At 36.4% G+C, this 19519-nt stretch overlaps 1 protein-coding gene across 2 annotated transcripts in view; it reads left to right on the top strand.

Annotated features, from left to right (window-relative positions):
* The window catches only part of COG5 (component of oligomeric golgi complex 5), a 279231-nt gene that overhangs the window by 182554 nt on the left and 77158 nt on the right, over positions 1-19519 (top strand). For both annotated transcript variants that reach the window (XM_069587900.1, XM_069587901.1), the window contains exon 11: positions 4497-4578. In XM_069587900.1, coding sequence (XP_069444001.1) covers positions 4497-4578 — 82 coding nt within the window. The remainder of the gene's footprint in view (positions 1-4496; positions 4579-19519) is intronic.

Raw genomic sequence — 19519 nt, 5'->3', positions numbered from 1 at the left:
CACTCACCTAGAGCCAGACATCCTGGAATGTGAAGTTGAGTGGGCCTTAGAAAGCATCACTACGAACAAAGCTAGTGGAGGTGACGGAATTCCAGTTGAGGTGTTTCAAATCCTGAAAGATGATGCTGTGAAAGTGCTGCACTCAATATGTCAGCAAATTTGCAAAACTCAGCAGTGGCCATAGGACTGGAAAAGGTCAGTTTTCATTCCAATCCCAAAGAAAGGCAATGCCAAAGAATGCTTAAACTACTGCACAATTGTACTCATCTCACAAGCTAGTAAAGTAATGCTCAAAATTCTCCAAGCTAGCCTTCAGCAATACGTGAACCGTGAACTTCCAGATGTTCAAGCTGGTTTTAGAAAAGGCAGAGGAACCAGAGATCAAATTGCCAACATCTGCTGGCTCATGGAAAAAGCAAGAGAGTTCCAGAAAAACATCTATTTCTGCTTTATTGACTATGCCAAAGCCTTTGACTGTGTGGATCACAATAAACTGGAAAATTCTGAAAGAGATGGGAATACCAGACCACCTAACCTGCCTCTTGAGAAATCTGTATGCAGGTCAAGAAGCAACAGTTAGAACTGGACATGGAACAACAGACTGGTTCCAAGTAGGAAAAAGAGTATGTCAAGGCTGTATATTGTCACCCTGCTTATTTAACTTATATGCGCAGTACATCATGAGAAACGCTGGGCTAGAAGAAGCACAAGCTGAAATCAAGATTGCTGGGAGAAATGTCAATAACTTCAGATATGCAGATGACACCACCCTTATGGCAGAAAGTGAAGAAGAACTAAAGCACCTCTTGATGAAGTAGAAAGAGGAGAGCGAAAAACTTGGCTTAAATCTCAGCATTCAGAAAACTAAGATCATGGCATCCGGTCCTATCACTTCATGGCAAATAGATGGGGAAACAGTGGCTAACTTTATTTTCTTGGGCTCCAAAATCACTGCAGATGGTATGATTGCAGCCATGAAATTAAAAGACGCTTACTCCTTGGAAGGAAAGTTATGACCAAGCTAGACAGCATATTCAAAAGCAGAGACATTACTTTGCCAACAAAGGTCCATCTAGTCAAGGCTTTGATTTTTCCAGTGATTATGTGTGGATGTGAGAGTTGGACTATAAAGAAAGCTGAGCACCGAAAAATTGATGTTTTTGAACTGTGGTATTGGAGAAGACTCTTGAGAGTCCCTTGGACTGCAGAGAGATCCAACCAGTCCACCCTAAAGGAGATCAGTCCTGGGTGTTCATTGGAAGGACTGATGCTAAAGCTAAAACTCCAGTACTTTGACCACCTCATGTGAAGAGTTGACTCATTGGAAAAGACCCTGATGCTGGAAGAGATCGGGGACAGGAGGAGAAGGGGATGACAGAGGATGAGATGGCTGGATGGCATCACTGACTCGAAGGACATGAGTTTGAGTGAACTCCGGGAGTTGCTGATGGACAGGGAGGCCTGGCGTGCTGTGATTCATGGGGTGGGGAAGAGTCAGACACAACTGAGTGACTGAACTGAACTCAACTGAGCACATATGTATGGAATTTAGAAAGAATGTAACAATGACCCTATATGCAAGACAGCAAAAGAGACACAGATCTATAGACCAGTCTTTGGACTCTGTGGGAGAAGGCAAGGGTGGGATGATTTGAAAGAATAGCATTGAAACATGTATATTATCATATGTGAAACAGATCGCCAGCTCAGGTTTGATGCATGAGACAGGGTGCTCAGGGCTGATGCACTGGGATGACCCTAATGGATGGGATGGTGAGAGAGGTGGGAGGGGGATTCAGGATGGGGAACATATGTACACCCATGGCTGATTCATGTGAATGTATGGCAAAGGCCACTATAATATTGTAAAGTAATTAGCCTCTAATTAAAACAAATAAAATTTTAAAAATGTCGCTTAAAAAAAGAAAATATTTTACAGGCACAGAAATACTTGTGTACATAGATGCAATGGAATATTATTTAGTCTTTAACAAGATGCTAAAGATGGTTGAATCTTGACATCATGCTAAATGAAACAGTCTGATCACAAAAACACATATGTTTTGTATAGGTAAGTTCTTGGAAAGTAGCTAGGTAGTTTGCAAGGGCTGGGGGAGAAAGAAAATGGGAGTAGTTCATTAGTTATAGAGTTTCCGTTTTGCAAGATGGAAAAATTGCAGGGATCTGTTGCACAAGGTACATGGAATTAACACTACTGTCATCTTCAAAGTGGCTAAGATTTTGTGTTTTTTAACCACGATTTTAAAAGGACGGGAATCATTTTATGCATGTTTTTCTATGAATTTTTTAAAAAAATGAGAACTGGGTGTTAAGTATTTTTTTAATTTAAATGAACTGTATTAATTGCCCTTTGTTCACACAGCTACATGATTCTGTAGATTTCCTTATTGGAAACATTGGGCTATTGCATTAATACATTTCCTAATATTTAATGATACTTACATTGCTGATATAAATCCAACTTGTTTAGGTAGATAATTAAAATACCAAAGTCAATTTACTATTATACCTGAAAATTTTGTATTTGTATGCTTAAGCAAGATTAACCCATTTTCTTACTTAAGTGTGTGTGTAGAAGCATATATATAGGCATGTGGAGGTATGTATATATACTCATCAAATGTTCTGCATCTTAGCTTACAGATTTTTACCATTATGATGTTACCTGTGGACTTGTCATATATGGCCTTTATTATGTTGTGATAATTTCCTAGCTTGTTGAGTGGTTTTATCATGAAAGTGTGTTGAACTTTGTCTAATGCTATTTTGTCTATCAGTTGAGATGATCATGTGGTTTTGTCCTTCATTTTATTAGTGTGATATAATGATTCTTTAATATGATGAAAAGTTTTAACTAAAATTTTAGCAGTTACAATGTTGCATTAGTTACAGTACAGCAAAGTGATTCAGTTCTAGTTTTATATATAGTAGATATATATACTTCTCCAGATTCTTTTCCATTAGAAGTTATTACAAGATATTGAATATAATTCCTTGTGGTATCATTGGTCCTTGTCTATATGATATACAATGCATCTGCTTACCAATGCAGGAGACATAGGAGATGCAGGTTTGATCGTTGAGTTGGGAAGATCCCCTGGAGGAGGAAATGGCAACCCATTCCAGTTTTCTTACCTGGAACAAGAGGAGCCTGGCAGACTGCAGTCCATAGCATTGCAGAGTCGGACACCACTGAGCAACTGAGCATGCATATATACAATATACATATTGCATAAAATCTTGGTGATCTAAATCTACTTTCTGATCCCTGAGTAAAAAACTAGCAATTATTTGATTTGCCTCTTTTTGTGATACACAATACCTATTTGAAATCAAAACAAAAGACTTACTAAAGAAACAAATAACGAGGAAAATAGATATGTATGTAGATATAGGAGTAAGAAATCAGTATTTTTCATAGTTCATTTTCTTTATAACCTTGAAAAGTAGAATTTCATTTTTGCAAGTGCAAAACTAAAACAGAATTAATGAGTTTCTTAATTATTTTTTTTATGAGAGTAGTCATATTTGAGCATTATACATATTTATGTGATTAAAGTGAACCATGTGAAATTGGCATTCTTGTACTTCAAAAATAGAATATCAACAATTACCACGCATATAGGAGAAGTACCTTAAAGGACATGGTAAAATTTCTAGAAGTTCATTTTGTTTTAACAGTATTAGAATACTTTTTTAACAAATGATACTTAAACTAATGTCTATCCTTTCATGTAGTAATTGCTTTCTAAAATATGTGTTAATAGTTGGATGATAGAGTCCTGCTAAGCTGAGTAATAGTAATTTGTACTCAGTTGTATCCTACTCTTTGTTACCCCATGGACTGTAACCTGCCAGGCTCCTCTGTCCATGAAATTTTCCCAGCAAGAATACTGGAGTGGGTTGCCATTTCTTATTCCATATAGTAATTTCTGTGACTTAAAAAAGAAAACAAAAAATTATATCTATTCTTCAGGCGGTTCTCTTTTGTAGTTGGTGAATTATATTCTGCTGGTCAATGTTAATTTAAGTATGCTTGTTCTTCATTTTCTTATGGTCACACAAATTGCCTTTTGTATATAAAATGAGGATGATAATTGTTATAGTAATAACTAACATTCACTGAGGGTTTATTATATGTTATAAGAACTGTCACAAGAGTTCACTTTTATAAACTTTAAAAATCCTCTTAATAATTCTGCAGTGTAGGTACTGTTACCATAGTCATACAATGATTTAGCAATTTGCTCAAGCTCACACAGCTAGTTAGTAGCAGAGAAGGATGGTGACTGATTATCTGAACATGAGACGTGATTTGAATCATCTATATATTTCTACTTAGTTACTTAATAATTTCATTGTTTGATAGATATCTTAGGAATTTCGATTTAATACATTTTTAATACATTGTCAGTGCTATATCTTATCCATTATCATTAAAAAAAATAATACACCCCCCTTTTTTTGGGCCACAGGATGGACAGGCTGAAATTTTATATACATTTTGGAATTCAGTTACTCAAGCACTTTCTTCTCAATTTCAGACAGCAACAAATTGTAAGTATAGTGTTTATTTTGCAGAATAATTCCAAAGTTTTTCAGTTACTTCAAGAAGTTTTGATCTATTGGTTTATAGAACATATCTTTCAGAAACTCCTGGGTAATTGTCATTTCTTATGTTACTTGTATATTTAGTTATATAAGCAATAAGTTCTTTTCTACACTTTTAAAATACTTAGGATATGAAATGACATTCTTCAAAAGAATAAGTTAATTCTCCATAATTCAATCAGGGGAACTCTGAATTTTTTCTGTGTAAAAGGATGTTTGATGTTGAAGAATTTTGTTAATGCTTGTAGAGTATTTTAATTAGAGTATTTTAGTTCCTAACTAAGAGATATTAAGACACAGAGACCTTATAGCTTTTTCCTTTTTGTAAAAATGATGATTTGATGAATGAACAGATGAAATGCCCGCATCATGAATTAAAAGTTGCTTAACCAAATATCATCGAAAAATTTTCTCTCTGTTTTTGTCATGAAATAACAGCACAGGGTAGTTCTAAACAGTGAAATATAAACTAGCTAATATCATGGAAGTGTTTTTGTTTTGAATGTAAGAGCATTAAATGTATGGAGGCTTTTTAAAAGAATGTTGAGAGTTTGTATGTAGTTAAATTTTTATTCAAAAACATTTACTGAAAGTACTAGTATATGTAAGCATTATTTAGTCCCTGGCAGTCCTGGGTGAATAAACCACAGTACCTGCTTCGCTGCTTCTATTTGTAAAGAACTGTGCAGCAAGGTAGTGACCACAGAGGTCTTCATTCCTGTGTGGCCAGACAGAACTTACGCAGAGGATTTATTTAGGACTGATTCTCTCCATTTTCTTCTACAAATCACTCTACTCCGAGAATACTGTGCTTTTCTGTGCTTTACATATCTGTCTGGTCATCTTTTTTAATATGTAAAAATATGTGTGACCCCATAGACGGCAGTCCACCAGGCTCCCCCGTCCCTGGGATTCTCCAGGCAAGAACACTGGAGTGGTTTGCCATTTCCTTATCCAGTGCATGAAAGTGAAAAGTGAAAGGGAAGTTGCTCAGTCGTGTCCGACTCTTAGCGACCCCATGAACTGCAGCCTACCAGGCTCCTCTGTACATGGGATTTTCCAGGCAAGAGTACTGGAGTGGGGTGCCATCACCTTCTCCGTAGCTTTTCATAGATTGTTATAAAACTGGAATCATGCAGTATGAGAACTTTTATAGCAATGTGTAGTTATTTTAAGAATTATTCATGTTGTTGCATGTTCCAATAGTCTTATTTTTATTTCTGACTAAACTTTCATTGTATAGATATATGCTATTTGTCTATTCCTCAGTTGGAGGATAACTGGGTTATTAAAGTTTGAGGTTATTATGAGTAAAGCTACTGTAATCATTTACATACAAATCTTTTGTAGACATATGTCTTCATTTTCTTGGATAAATACTTAAGTGGAATTTCCTAATCATTTGATACGTATATGTTACCTTTAAATAACTGCTGAACTGTTTCCTAAGATGAATGTATGATTTTTCATCCACATCAACAATGTATGATAATTCCTCTACCTTTTTATCAATCCATGATATTGTTATTTTACTTTTAGCCATTCTTGTGTTTAGTAGATTTTCATTGTGGTTTTAACTTCCACTGGCCTAAAGACTAGTGATAACCATATTTTCACATTTATTTTCCATCTGTATGTCTTTATTAATCAAGTATTTGTAAAAAGTATTGACTTTTAAGCTTTAATTTTTTAGCTTATTGCTTGTCCTCTTCTTCACGCTTCCCTGGTGGCACAGTGATAAAGAATCTGCCTGCAATTTAGGAGACCCAGGTTTGATCCCTGGATTGGAAAGATCCCTTGGAGGAGGAAATGGCAACCCACTCCAGTATTCTTGCCTGGAGAATTCCATGGACAGAGTAACCTGGCAGCCTTCAGTCCATGGGGTCACAATGAGTTGGACATGACTATGACTAACACTTTCACTTTCACTGTCTTCTAATTAAGTCTTAAGATAATTTTATATATCTGGATTCAAAGTCCTTTCTCAGATGTTTATTTTGCAGATACATCTGTCTGTGTTTGCCTGTTCATTTTCTTAATGGTATCTTCCAAATGACAAGTTTTATTTTTGAACCAGTATAACTTATCAATTTTTCTTTTATAACTTTTGGAGGATTGTTTGACCTAAGAAATCTTTGTCTAACCTAAGGCTGTAAGCATTTCCTCCTATATTTTATTGTAGAAGTTTTACTGGATTCATTTGGAGTTAATTTTTGTGTATGGTATGAGATATGGTTAAGGTTTATTTCTTTACATGTGGATCTGAGATGTTATGCTTTGCCTGTTGACTGTCCTGGCACTTTAGTTGAACATCATGTGGTTATATATGTGTAAGACTGTTTTTGGCTCTGCTTTGTTTCAATTTTTTTAATGCACATCCATGTTTGTATAAGTAACGTATGAGTTTCAGTCACTAAAGTAGAAATTATCTTTATTTATTTACTGAGTAATTTTAGTTATTCTAGCTTCTTACTCCATGCATGAAACTAATAGTTTTTCATGAAACCAATTATCCTCATGAAGTTTTCTGTAATACTTTCACACTGTAAGCCAATTATGTTTAAAGAAATACATTTATTAATACTTACATACCAGTATAGAAATGCAAAGATGTAAATTTACCTACAAAATATTAATAATTACAAAATTCGTTAAAATCTTGGTTTTCAGAATAAAAGAAGGCTAATGTAAAAGCTCATTTATGGCTATTATAATATTTCTGTTTTCAAGCATTCACTGAAAATGTACCTTATCACTTTAAAGCCCTTACAGAAACCTTGGAGTTGTTGTAGACCGTATTTTACTTTCTTTGTTTAATGAGTAAATTTAAATTTCATTTGTAATATTTTTTCTCTCAATATGGAAGGAGTGTACCAAAGAAATAGCCTTAGCATTATTGAAAAATTTCAAACCTTTAATCATTACATCTTCCAGTATTGTTTATGATTGGTTTACTTATCACATTTTAGTAGAAACTGTATAAGGTAAGCTTCATCTCAAAAATCACACAAATACTAAGAGAGTGTAACTCTGATGCTGAAAACTCAGCCTCTGTACACTCGTACTGAATTAAATCTCAGAGACAGAATATTGGGTGAAGTAGAAAAGAATACCATTCTTATTTTGTCAGACACAGGGCAACACAGTGGGCTCATAGCCTGAAAAACTTTGTGTCCCAACCTGGAGAGATTTGGTGAGGAGTTCTGTAGCAGTGGCTCAAGAGCGGGGTTGCTGACAAGGGTCAGGATATGTGCAGTGCCTGGATTCCTTTAATCTGGTGGTCTCAGGTGGTCTCCCCATAAGAAATGGTTCTTTTTTTGTTGTTGTTTATTTTCTGGTTGCACTGGGTCTTCACTGTTACACCAAGGGGCTACTCTCTAGGTGTGGTGGGCTTGTTTAGCTGTCCTGCGACATGTGGAATCTTCCCCGACCAGGAATCAAACGCATGTCCCCAGCATTGGCAGGTGGATTCTTAACCACTGGACCACCAGGGGAGTCCTAAGCTGAGGTTCTTGAGGTTATCAAATTGTGACCTTACTGCACTGAAGAATGCTCCATCAAGAAGTTCATCTTCCATTTTGGGGGTGTTTTAGTTCTGTAGGAGAGTTCAAAGATACTGTTACATGTATTCCTTAAAGCAGACCTTGCTTCAAATCTGCATGTTTGTTTCTTGCAAGCTCCTCCTTTGTCTCTGCATCTTCTCCCTTCCCTGACTAGCCACTGTTCAGATGTGCCCTCTGGAACTCAGGGAAGGTCAGGGAAGCAGGAGTCTACTCCCTACAAACACAGAATGGGGGGCCCAAAGGCTTCCGTGTGTTGGAGCCCCACCCACATGAATCTGCTCATTTTCAACTCTAGGGAGTGGGACTGGAATGGAAATGCCTTTGTCTATAATTCAGTCCTGTGTCATTTCTGGGTCTGGTTGATTGAATTTTCTTCTCATCACTGATATTTTTCTCTACTTTTTTGTATATCTAGTAATTTGTGATTGAGTATCAGACATGAATTATACCTTGTTTGGTACTAGATACTTTTGTCTTCCAGTCAATATTCTTACTCTCGGATACTGTCAAGTTGCTGAAAAATAATTTTGATCCCTTTGAGTCTTGCTTTTTAGATTTATTGGCAAAACCTGAGCAGGGTTTACTTTGGAGCTAATTATTTCCCACTGCTGAGGCTAGGCTTGTATACTCTACCAAACAGTTTTGGTTTTTTAGTTTGGCTTTCAGGAACAGGCACTCTTCCCAGTCTTGCATGAGGATCAGGTATATTCTCTTTAATCCTTATGCTTGTTTTTACCCCCAAACTCTGGAAGTTTTCTCTCACATATACTGATTAGTGTTTTGCTGAATACTCAGGGTGAATCATTTGCAGATCTTTGCAGTTCTTTTTTTGTGCAGCTCTCTCTGGCATGTTGTCTTGTGAATTCTCGTTGTCTTTCTGGTCTTGAGGACCATAGAGGGAAAAAGATTGCTTCCTCTTTCCTGTGCCATAGCCTGGAAACAACTGCTGGCAACCACAGGGTCCACTCATTTTGTCTCCTATTTCTCAAGGATCACATTGTGTTCAGTGTTTTAAAAATCATTATATCATATATTTCACCTTGTTTGTTTTTCGGTTATTTCAGAGAGGAGAGTTAATTCTTGTTCATGTTACCGCATCTTACCAGAAGCAGAAGTCTCTCATCTAGCTTTAAGAACAGTTTTTATAAGTGCATTTCAAAATACTGAGTTGGCCAGAAAGTTCATTCAGGTTTTTCTTAAGAAGTTATGGAAAAACCCAAACAAACTTTTTTGGCCAACCCAATATTATGTAGGGTGTGTGTGTGTGTGTGTGTGCGTGCGTGCGCGTGCGTGCACTTAATGGTACCATCATCTACTTATCTTTGGTCATCTGCTTTCTTATTTTCTGTAACCTTTACAAACCCTTGGCTCTTTCCACATGCCCTCCTTTTTCCCATCTGCTCACTTTGAGTAACTAACCTTTCTCCTGGGTCAGCAGGACAGTTAATGTCGTTAAGAAACTCAGAAGTCTGTAACTGTCCTCCAAAGAAAAACCTGATTTCCTCCCTGTGGGCCTTGAAAAGTAAGATAACTTTTTTCTTCAAAGCCACCCATTTACTGATGGATACCTGATCCTTTGTTTACCCCTTCCTCTCAGCAACATTATTCTTTTTTTTTGATTTTGCATTTCCACTTTTCTTTTGATCTTTCCCCCTTTGATATAAACCTATTTCAGTTGCTCTAATCTAATTAAAGCTATAGAGTTTCTTTTTAGTTACTGTCTAATCTCTCTTTTATTCTAACTTCTCAAAAGAGTAGTTTACATTTTTTTGTCTTCAGTTTTATTCCATTGGTTTCTCAACTTGGTGAACTCTTGCATTCTGTTGAAATTGCTCTCAATGAAGCAAGCAATGACCTACCTCTTCATTACCAAATCCAGTGGATATGTTTCACTTCTTATCTTATGGAACCTATCTGACTTGTGTATGAGAGGAAATACAATATTTTTAGGCAGAAAACCCAATGAATATTTACATTCGGAGTAGTTGGTTGCTTCTATTAACATTATTACTGAAAAAACTTCCTTTGGGAGAACTCTTGGTGGCTCAGAGGGTAAAGAATCTATCTGCAGTGCAGGAGACCCAGGATCGATTTATCCGTGGGTTGGGAAGATCCCCTGGAGAAGGGAATGGCTACCCACTCCAGTATTCTTGCCTGGGAAATCCCACGGACAGAGGAGCCTGTTAGAGTACAGTCCCTGGGTTGCAAAGAGTTGGACTCAACTGAGCAACTAACATAACACAAAAGAAGTTTAAAAAAGCTTTTTTAAAATAAAAGTTTGAGGAAAATATTACAAAATTAAAATAAAGTGAGAAACACCTAAGAAGCTGTTGGGCTGCACCTTATAGGCCTACAAGACCTGTGCTTGCTTAGTTTTAAGACTAAAGAGAGAGCTGGAGTCTATTTATATAGCACAAACAGTCCATGAAATGTAATGTAGTAATTGTGAAAATTATAGACAGGCAATATTAAGAAAATGCAACCATCTGCAGAGTTGAATATTATACACAATGTAACAGATTGTATAAGTAAGATTTTGGCAGAAAATACCTAAAGGAAAAATTTCCTAGTTAGGAATATGTTCTTTCTGATTATAAATGTTAATGCTTAGTAAAAAGAATTTCTACTTGATATAATAAGATACATCTATGGGTTTGACAATGAATTCACTTTTTTAAAAAGGAAAGGGGCCTGAATTTGTGATTATGAAGATTCAGAGTAGCTTCTGCCAAACGTGCAGCTTTAATTGTCTATGGCTGATAGTTATTTCCAAGATGATTCCTAAGATTTATGTCGGTTACCTCTCTATTGTAGTTTCCAGATAATAACGGTTGTTAACCAGCCTGTTGGGTTATGGTACACATATTTTCAAGTCTCAGTAGAAACAAACAAAGTAAATATTACATCGAAAAGATGCTAGTGCCCTTTTATAAAAGCTTTAAAAGATTTTTTGAGATATGCCTAAAATGTTCTGGCAAGCAAATCTGTTTTAAAATATTTAAAGCCCTTTGTGCAGTTTTAGTCTCTCAGAAGTCTTAAGCAACCGAAGGACTTGAGTCATAGAATTAAGAGAACTACACAGTATATGTTTCTAGTGCTTTGGAAAATCATATGTGAATTGGAGAGATACTTTAGGAGATATGCACATTTGAAGATTTAGAAAGCTTTCAGACTTAAAATGTATGCTAAAACTCATTACCTTTACTTTTAAAAAGTAAAGTAATAAATCAAGAGTCCAGTCTTGCCAGGAAATAGAGGGATAAACCAGCTATGCATTTATGAATACTTTATTTAATGTCGATTTTAAAAATGTTAGAATGCTTTCCCGGTTTGCCCCACCTATGCCTACCCCACTGTACCCACGTGTCCATTCTGTGTCTGCTTCTCTATTCCTGCCCTGCAGATAGATTTATACCTATACTGTTTTTTCCCCTGGATTCCATATATATGCGTTAATATACAGTGCTTTTCTCTTTCTGACTTCAGTCTGTAGGACAGACTCTAGGTCCATCCACATCACTACAGATGACCGCGTTTCTTTCATTTGATGGCTGAGTGATATTCCACTGTATGTGTGCACCACATCTTCTTTATCCATTCATCTGTCAGTGGGCGTTTAGAATGCTTCCATGTCCTGGCTGTTGTAAATAGTGCCGCAGTGAACGTTGAGATACATGTGTCCTTTTGAATTATGGTTTTCTCAGGGTATATGCCCAGTAGTGGGATTGCTGGATCATATGGTAGTTCTAATTTTAGTGTTTTAAGGAACCTCCATACTGTTCTCCATACTGGCTGCATCAATTTACAGTTCTACCAACAGTGTAAGAGAGCTCCCTTTTCTCCACACCTTCTCCAACAGTTATCGTTTGTAGATTTTTTGACGATGGCCGTTCGTACTTACCAGTGTGAGGTGGTACCTCATTGTAGTTTTGATTTGCATTTCTCTAATAATGAGAGATGTTGAGCATTTTTTCAAGTGTTTGTTGGCCATCTGTATTTTCTGTGTTTTGTTTTAGCCATTCTGGTGGATGTTGAGTCAAATCACATGGTGCTTTAATTTTTATTTCCTTTGTGATTAATGATATTATTCACTTTTCCATATGTACGTTGGCCATCTGCATATGCTCTTTTAAAAATGTTATTTTCTATAGCATTGTCTGTCTTACTGATTTGTAGGATTTCATTTACATATTATGAAATATTTTGTTTGTTTCTTTTGTCTCCTTTTGGCTGACAGGTAATTGCTGTTTTAATAAGACAGTCTGTCTCTAATTCTCCCCTTTATTTAGGCATGCTTCTCCCAAGTTTTTTTAAATTTTGTTTTTAAGATTTTTTTTTTTTTTTACCATTTTAAAAGTTTTCATTGACTTTGTTACAGTATTGCTTCTGTTTTATGTTTTGGTGTTTTGGCTGTGAGTTATCCAAACCAGGGATGAAACTCCCTCCCTCTGCAGTGAAACGTGAAGTCTTACCACCGGATTGTGAGGGAAGTCCCTTGTCCCAGGCTTTTTAATTGAGAGATTGGATGGTCTTTGTCCCCTCAGCCCTGAAATGCTGAAGTTGATTTAGCTCTGTTCTCCAGAGATTTCCAGACAAGCTCTTTAGGCTCCCACCAGAATCTGTTGGATGTCTTCATGGGAAGGAAGACCTGCCTCTCTCTGTTGGTAGGCGTGTTCTTTCATCTTAGGTTTCCTATGATGTGTTTCCACAAATATGAAGGATATTTTAACTTCTGTTCTTTGAAGCTTTGGACCTAGTTCCTCAGCTTCCCTTGCAACTACATAACTGAGTAGGTCTTCTGTAGGCTACTCAGGTTGAGACTTGTTGAAGTTTCAAAATGTTCATTCCAGTCTCATAAATCACCGAAAGCCTTGCCTGTTTTCATCTTCTCCAGCAAAGGTTCTCTGTCTGGGGCAAGCTTGACTTTTTAAAAATACGTCTGCCTTCTTTAGTTGTTACCTTGGGAGCACTGGTCTGCCACCACTCTTCCTCCCCCTGTCTCCCTCAGGATACAGTCCCAATGTGATGTTTTATTTGGTCCCTTCCTATCTGCTTAGCAGTATTTTTCTCCCTTCTAATTTCTTTCTTTTTTTAGTTTCTGTCCTGGAGCTTTAGTTCTTGAATGAATCACCCTCTTTCTTCTCAGTGTTTACAAATACTGAAGCACCTGTCTGTAATCATCCTCTTCATCTGGATAATTCACATTCCTCTTTTCAGCCTCAGTTTAGAAATCAAGTGTTCCTTGATTCTTCCCTCTTCATCATTGTACTCAAATATGGGTATGGCATCCTCTATCTGCTCCCACAAAACTCCAACATGTTCCCAGTTTTAATGCTTACCTCACTGCATTGCTATGGCTCACCTCCTTGCTTGTCCGTATCTCCCACTAGGCTGTAGAGAAACTATCTCGTTGTGCCTCTGTTCCATGTTGTATTCCTGTCACTCACATGGCACAGTGCTCGATACAAAATAGACATCCTGTTGAAATGGATTCCTAAAGTGTTACTTTAACAGTAAAGGCTTTATGTATTAGGAAATCTGGGGAAAACGCAAACTGTAAAATAGAAATACTTTTCACTAAAAAAATGGCACATATAAGGTAAATGAGACCCTAAAATATGAAATACTTTTAGAAAACAAACAATATGTATATGGGATAAACAAGGATACAAAAGCATGATTATTATAAGGTAGTAGGATATAAAATAATTTTTACTTTTTTCCTTATGCCTTCATTTGATATTTTAAAGTACTTTATATCATTAGTTATAAACTATGAAACAGTTTTCATTGAGGTAAAACAAGACTAGGCTACTTAATTAAATCTTCCATAAAAATTTGTTGAATGGATAAGTGTGATCCTGTAGTTACGAAAATGAGTAAAGTGCTCAGGGTTGAAGAGTAGATTGAAATAAAAAAGAGCTCAGAGGAGAAAATCCCTACTTTACCTCACAGCAGGGTAAATTTCAAGTAGGCCAAAGAATTATATAGAAAATATAAAGCTATTCAAATGCTAGAAGAAACACAAGTGAGCAAGCTAGGTATAGGGAAAACTTTTCTGATTTAATTTCTAGAAGCAATGATGAAAAGTTTGATCATTTGACTGTTAAAAAATTTACATGGCCAAAAAACTCTTCAGCAAAATAAAATAACAAATGAGAAAAATATAACTTACCTCAATGAAAAAGGGTTGGTAATATATCTTGTTTGTAAAAGATTCTCAGTGTCACCATATATAGAAAAATGCAAAGTAAAAGTGTACAGAAACATCATTTCTCATCTATCAAATTGTTTAGTCTCTCAGTCATGTCCTACTCTTTGTGACCCCATCAAATTAGCCATAAGTAAAAAGAAATTTGATAACACACTCTGCTGGCAAGCCTGTAGGGAAATAGTCACTCTCACACATTATTCTTAAGCATCTAAACCTTAGAAGAATTTCTAACAAAATTATCTAACAAAATAGATAAGGACCTAACAAAATTATATAAGCAGTTGCTTGGTGTCCCTTGTGGCTCAGCTGGTGAAGAATCCACCTGCAATGAGGGAGACCTGGGTTCAGTCCCTGAGTTGGGATGATCCCCTGGAGAAAGGAAAGGCTACCCACTCCAGTATTATGGCCTGGAGAATTCCATGGACTGTATAGTCCGTGGGGTCACAGAGTCAGACATGACTGAGCAACTTTCACTTTCACTTTTTCTTTTTTGTATTCAGCAGTTCTACTTCAAAGGGTCTATTCCATAAATATACTATCAAAAATATGAAGAGATATATTCACAGGGCTGTTCATTGCATCATTATTTGGGAAAACCTGGAAACAGCCCAAATGTTCATCACTAGGGGGTTATTTTAATTATGGTGCATCCTAGAATGAAATGCCATGCAGCTATAAAAAGGAGTGAGACGCAAAGAAGGAATGAGGACTATCTTTATATACTACTATGGAACAATCTCCTAGTTATATTGTTAAGTTTAAAAATATAAGAAAAACACGTCTACAGTGTGCTAATAAGAAAGGCAGTGGTATAAATAAATGTACATTTTTGCTTATATTTTAGAAACAGAAGACTAAACCTTAAAATCCAGAACAAAATGGTTACTGATAGAGGGGGAGCGTGTGAAGAATACATTGGAGAGGTCAGGGATGAAAGCTAGACTCCTCTGAATATACAATATATTTGTGTTATATATATATATATATATATACAATATATATATTCTTTTCCAGATTCTTTTCCATTATAGGTTATTACAAGATATTGAATATAGTTCCTTGTGCTATATAGTAATAGTAGGTCCTTGTTTATCTGTTTGACTGTTTTACTTTTAAACAGAGTAATTTGTTTTTATAGCCCTACTAGGATATACTTATAGGATAATAACAACTTCCCCCCCAAACAGAGTAACTCTTCTAAACAGTCATGTTATTCTTGGTAGTGTTATTGTTATGCTCAGACTGCTGTTTGTGCTGTATAGTGTGAAAGTCACTCAGTCGTGTCCAACTCTTTGTGACGTCATGGACTTCTCCAGGCCAGAATACTGGAGTGGGTAGCCTTTCCCTTCTCCAGGGGATCTTTCCAACCCAGGGGTCGAACCCAGGTCTCCCACATTGCAGGCGGATTCTTTACCAGCCAAGCCACAAGGGAAGTCCAAGAATACTGGAGTGGGTAGCCTATCCCTTTTCCAGTGGATCTTCCTGACCCAGGAATCAAACTGGGGTGTCCTGCATTACAGGTGGATTCTTTATCAACTGAGCTATGAGCAAAGCCTTTGTACCAGTATACTGGTATCAGACTCAATCTGGATTTTCAGCATCAGTGAAACAAGATATAAAAATGGATGAGATCAACTGATATTTTTTCTTTAAAGATATATAATTTGATCTGCAAACATTTCATAGCTCTGTCCACTTGTAAAGACCTGAAAATAATGACCGTTTCATTGGTCCTGAACCTCTCTAAAACCAATGCTGTGGATTTAAAACTTGATTTCCCATTGAAAGAAATCCCAGTTCTTTGAAGAAGTGGCTAATTCAGGGTTAGAGGTAAAAAATGTGCAGGATAATTTTCTAAGCCTGTATACTAGAAAGCAAGAAAGATATGAAGACCAAGACTGTTAGGATTGAATTAGTAGGACCCAGGAAACAATTTGAATAGATATCTACAAGAGAAGGAATAAATTTAGCATCAATAAGAAGATAGTCGACGGTGGTTAAGTCCATCAAATCCATGGGCTCATAATGATGTAAGTAAAGAAATACTGATTACCCTTGGGGATACTATGGAAATCTACTCCTTGCTTTGAAAAGTGGTAAATAAAGGGGAAAAACATTTTTAATGACCTTCCTACAAATGATAAGAGAAGTTGAATAATTGATGCCAGAAGTTTTATTTGTAAAAATATCACTTGTAATAAGTGTACAAAGAATGTTACAGATAATCAAAGAACATTCAAAGAATGTTATCTTCATCTTGAAATCTCTTAGTAGAACTGGGCAATGATTGTTAATGGACTGTCCATATTAAAAAGGCAAACAATATACAAATTAATGGTAGAGAATCTGCCTGCCAACACAAGAGACGCAAGAGATGCAGGTTCAGTCCTTGGGTAGGATAGATCCCTTAGAGAAGGGAATGGCAGCCCACTCCAGTATTCTTGCCTGGAAAATCCCGTGGACAGAGGAGCCTGGCGTGCCACAGTCCATGGGGTCGCAAAGAGTTGGACACAACTGAGTACACATCATATTGCCATATAAATTCATATGATACATATGTAGTAGGCTCACCAGAAATAACAGACTGTGGAAACAGGTCAAATCTCTTAACTGCTGCAGTGGTTTTCAACTTAGTTGCATATTAAAAATCTCACAGCCTATACTGCAATTGCATTAACGTCTCTGAGTTGAGACCCAAGCATCAGGACTTTTTTTTAGGCTTCCAGAGTTGTTTCAGTGTGCAGCCAAGGTTGAAATGTATTGTTTTAGATCCAGCTGATAATTTACAGGAAATACAGGGATCCAAGGGTGCAATAAGCAAAAATTCAGACCGGGAAGCTCTGGAGGATAAATGACCCAGTTTCTTAAATAAAGAATTAAAAGGAATAAAAAAGAGAGGAACTATAGATGGGGCTTCATGATATATCAGATAATTATAATATATGGACTATTTATGGGTCCTAAATAAACAAGCTAAAAAAAAAAATCACAGGTCAGTCATACAGATGCTGTCACTGATTGTTAATTTTGTAAAGTTTGATAAGGGAACTATGGTTACTTTTCAAAAATAGTCTTACCATCAGAGATATATGCTGAAGTATTTATGATGAAATAATATGATGTTGTCATTTGCTCCAAAATAACTGGCAGCAGTCAAGGAAAACTGGCTAGGGTTATGATAGATAAAACATCATCAAGCTGGTAAGTGGTGATAACCCCAGACACACAGTCTATCCCTCTCCTTCCCTGCTCCCCCCTGGCACCTGCAAGTCTGTCATCTATGTCTGTGAGTCTGTTTCTGGTCTGTAGGTAGGTTCATTTGATACTGTGACTTTTACCAAAATAGTTTCAGTGGCATTGTGGCAGTTGGAAGTTGGGTTACAGCCTGGAGGAGGCAAGGAGATGTATGTAGACTATGATTATAAGCAGTGACAGGACAGTGGCTCCTCATTAACTGTTGGAAGGTCAAGAGAAAGTGTTTGCCATATTATTTGTGTTTTTTATTTTTTATACAATGAGAGCATGTTCAGTCTTTTTATAAAAAATTAATTGGAGGCTGAAAATACAGGAGAGAGTAGTAGAGGAGGAGCTGAAATAGAATGACAATAAGTGTGGAAGTTGAATAATTGATCATGTATAGAATGGACACTTGTTCCTATGAAGAAAGTTAAAGACAAACATTTATAGGGGAATAGAGGGTAAGAAGTTGAAGGTGACCTTTATTTTTGTTGCAGCATTTATTGTGAGATAATGAGGGTGGTCATCTTCATATCATATATGGATTCAAAGTTAACTAATTAAGAGTTTGGAAAAGAATGTGTATACTTTGTATTCCTGTTAAAAGGGAAGGGTATGGCATAGAATACATACCCAGTTGGTACTGGATACCATACTTTGTATTGCTGTTATTATGAAAAAAAAAAAACAACCTAAAAAATCTCTTAGGCTCCATATCTGGATATTTTCAGACAGTTATTGCATCTTAATTATGTGTGTGTGTAGTGTAGTTTGTGCAAGTGGCTGATATTAGATTGTGTGTGCTTTTTTTAAACTCAGTTTCTTCATTCAAAGCTTAATGTTTCAGGCTTTGGTCAGATTTTCCATCTAAAGCTTCCATTTTAATATCTGTTCATCTTAAATAGGGTTTCTCTGAGCTTTAAAAAGGTCTGTTTTGTATTCTGATTTTAGTTTTATTAAATCATAACTTTGAAATTAAATCAAAAGACATATTAATCCTCAATAAAATACATTTATAATTAGTTTTAGGTCATATAAACATTGATTGCTTTAAATATATAACTTGGACCATACATTTCTGGAACTTAGAAGGAAAAGTTCTTTTTATGAGTAATGGGAAAATTCATTACCTTGGGTGCAATTGACTTACCATTATTTTATTCTGGAACTATTTCTGTAGTGTATTTGGTCTATTTTTCAACAATACTGTAAACGATTTTTTATATGAAACTGTTAAATAGGAAGGAATAATATAGTCTGTGTTAGTTGCTCAGTTGACTAACTAACCATGGGGTCCATGCGACCCCATGGACTGTAGCCAACAGGATCTTCTGTCCATGGGAATCTTCAGGCAAGAATAATGGAGTGGGTTTTTATTCCCTTTTCCAGGGGATCTTCCTAACCCAGATATCGAACCCGGGGCTCCCACATTGCAGGCGGCTTCTTTACTGCCTGAGCCACCAGGTCTATAATGTATCAGTATTTGAAAAGTAGGTCTTTGTCAGACTGCTGGGTGGCCCTCAGCATTTGACTTTTTATCATTTTTATTGATGTGAATGAAGTATCGTTCATTTTATTGGGGCAGATAGATTCTAAGATGGCTCCCATTGATCCCTCCCTCCTGATATTTACACCCTTGTATAATCTTTTCCCCTTGAATACAGGTACAACTTGTTTGTAATCTATAGACCATGCAAAGAAGAGGTCCCTTGTATGATTAGGTAACATAAGAGTGTAATTTCCATTTTACTAGCAAGCACTCTCTATTGCCTTCTTGGATTACAAGCTTTGATAAAATAAGCAGTCATATCGGAGTGGTCCACTTTGTATGGTTGACCCCTTGCCAACAGCAAACTAGGAACTGAGACCCTCA

The sequence above is a fragment of the Ovis canadensis genome, chromosome 4, assembly GCF_042477335.2.
Source record: "Ovis canadensis isolate MfBH-ARS-UI-01 breed Bighorn chromosome 4, ARS-UI_OviCan_v2, whole genome shotgun sequence".
Lineage (NCBI taxonomy): Eukaryota > Metazoa > Chordata > Mammalia > Artiodactyla > Bovidae > Ovis > Ovis canadensis.
The sequence above is the reverse complement of the archived record's forward strand: the minus strand, read 5'-3'. Positions and strand labels throughout refer to the sequence as shown.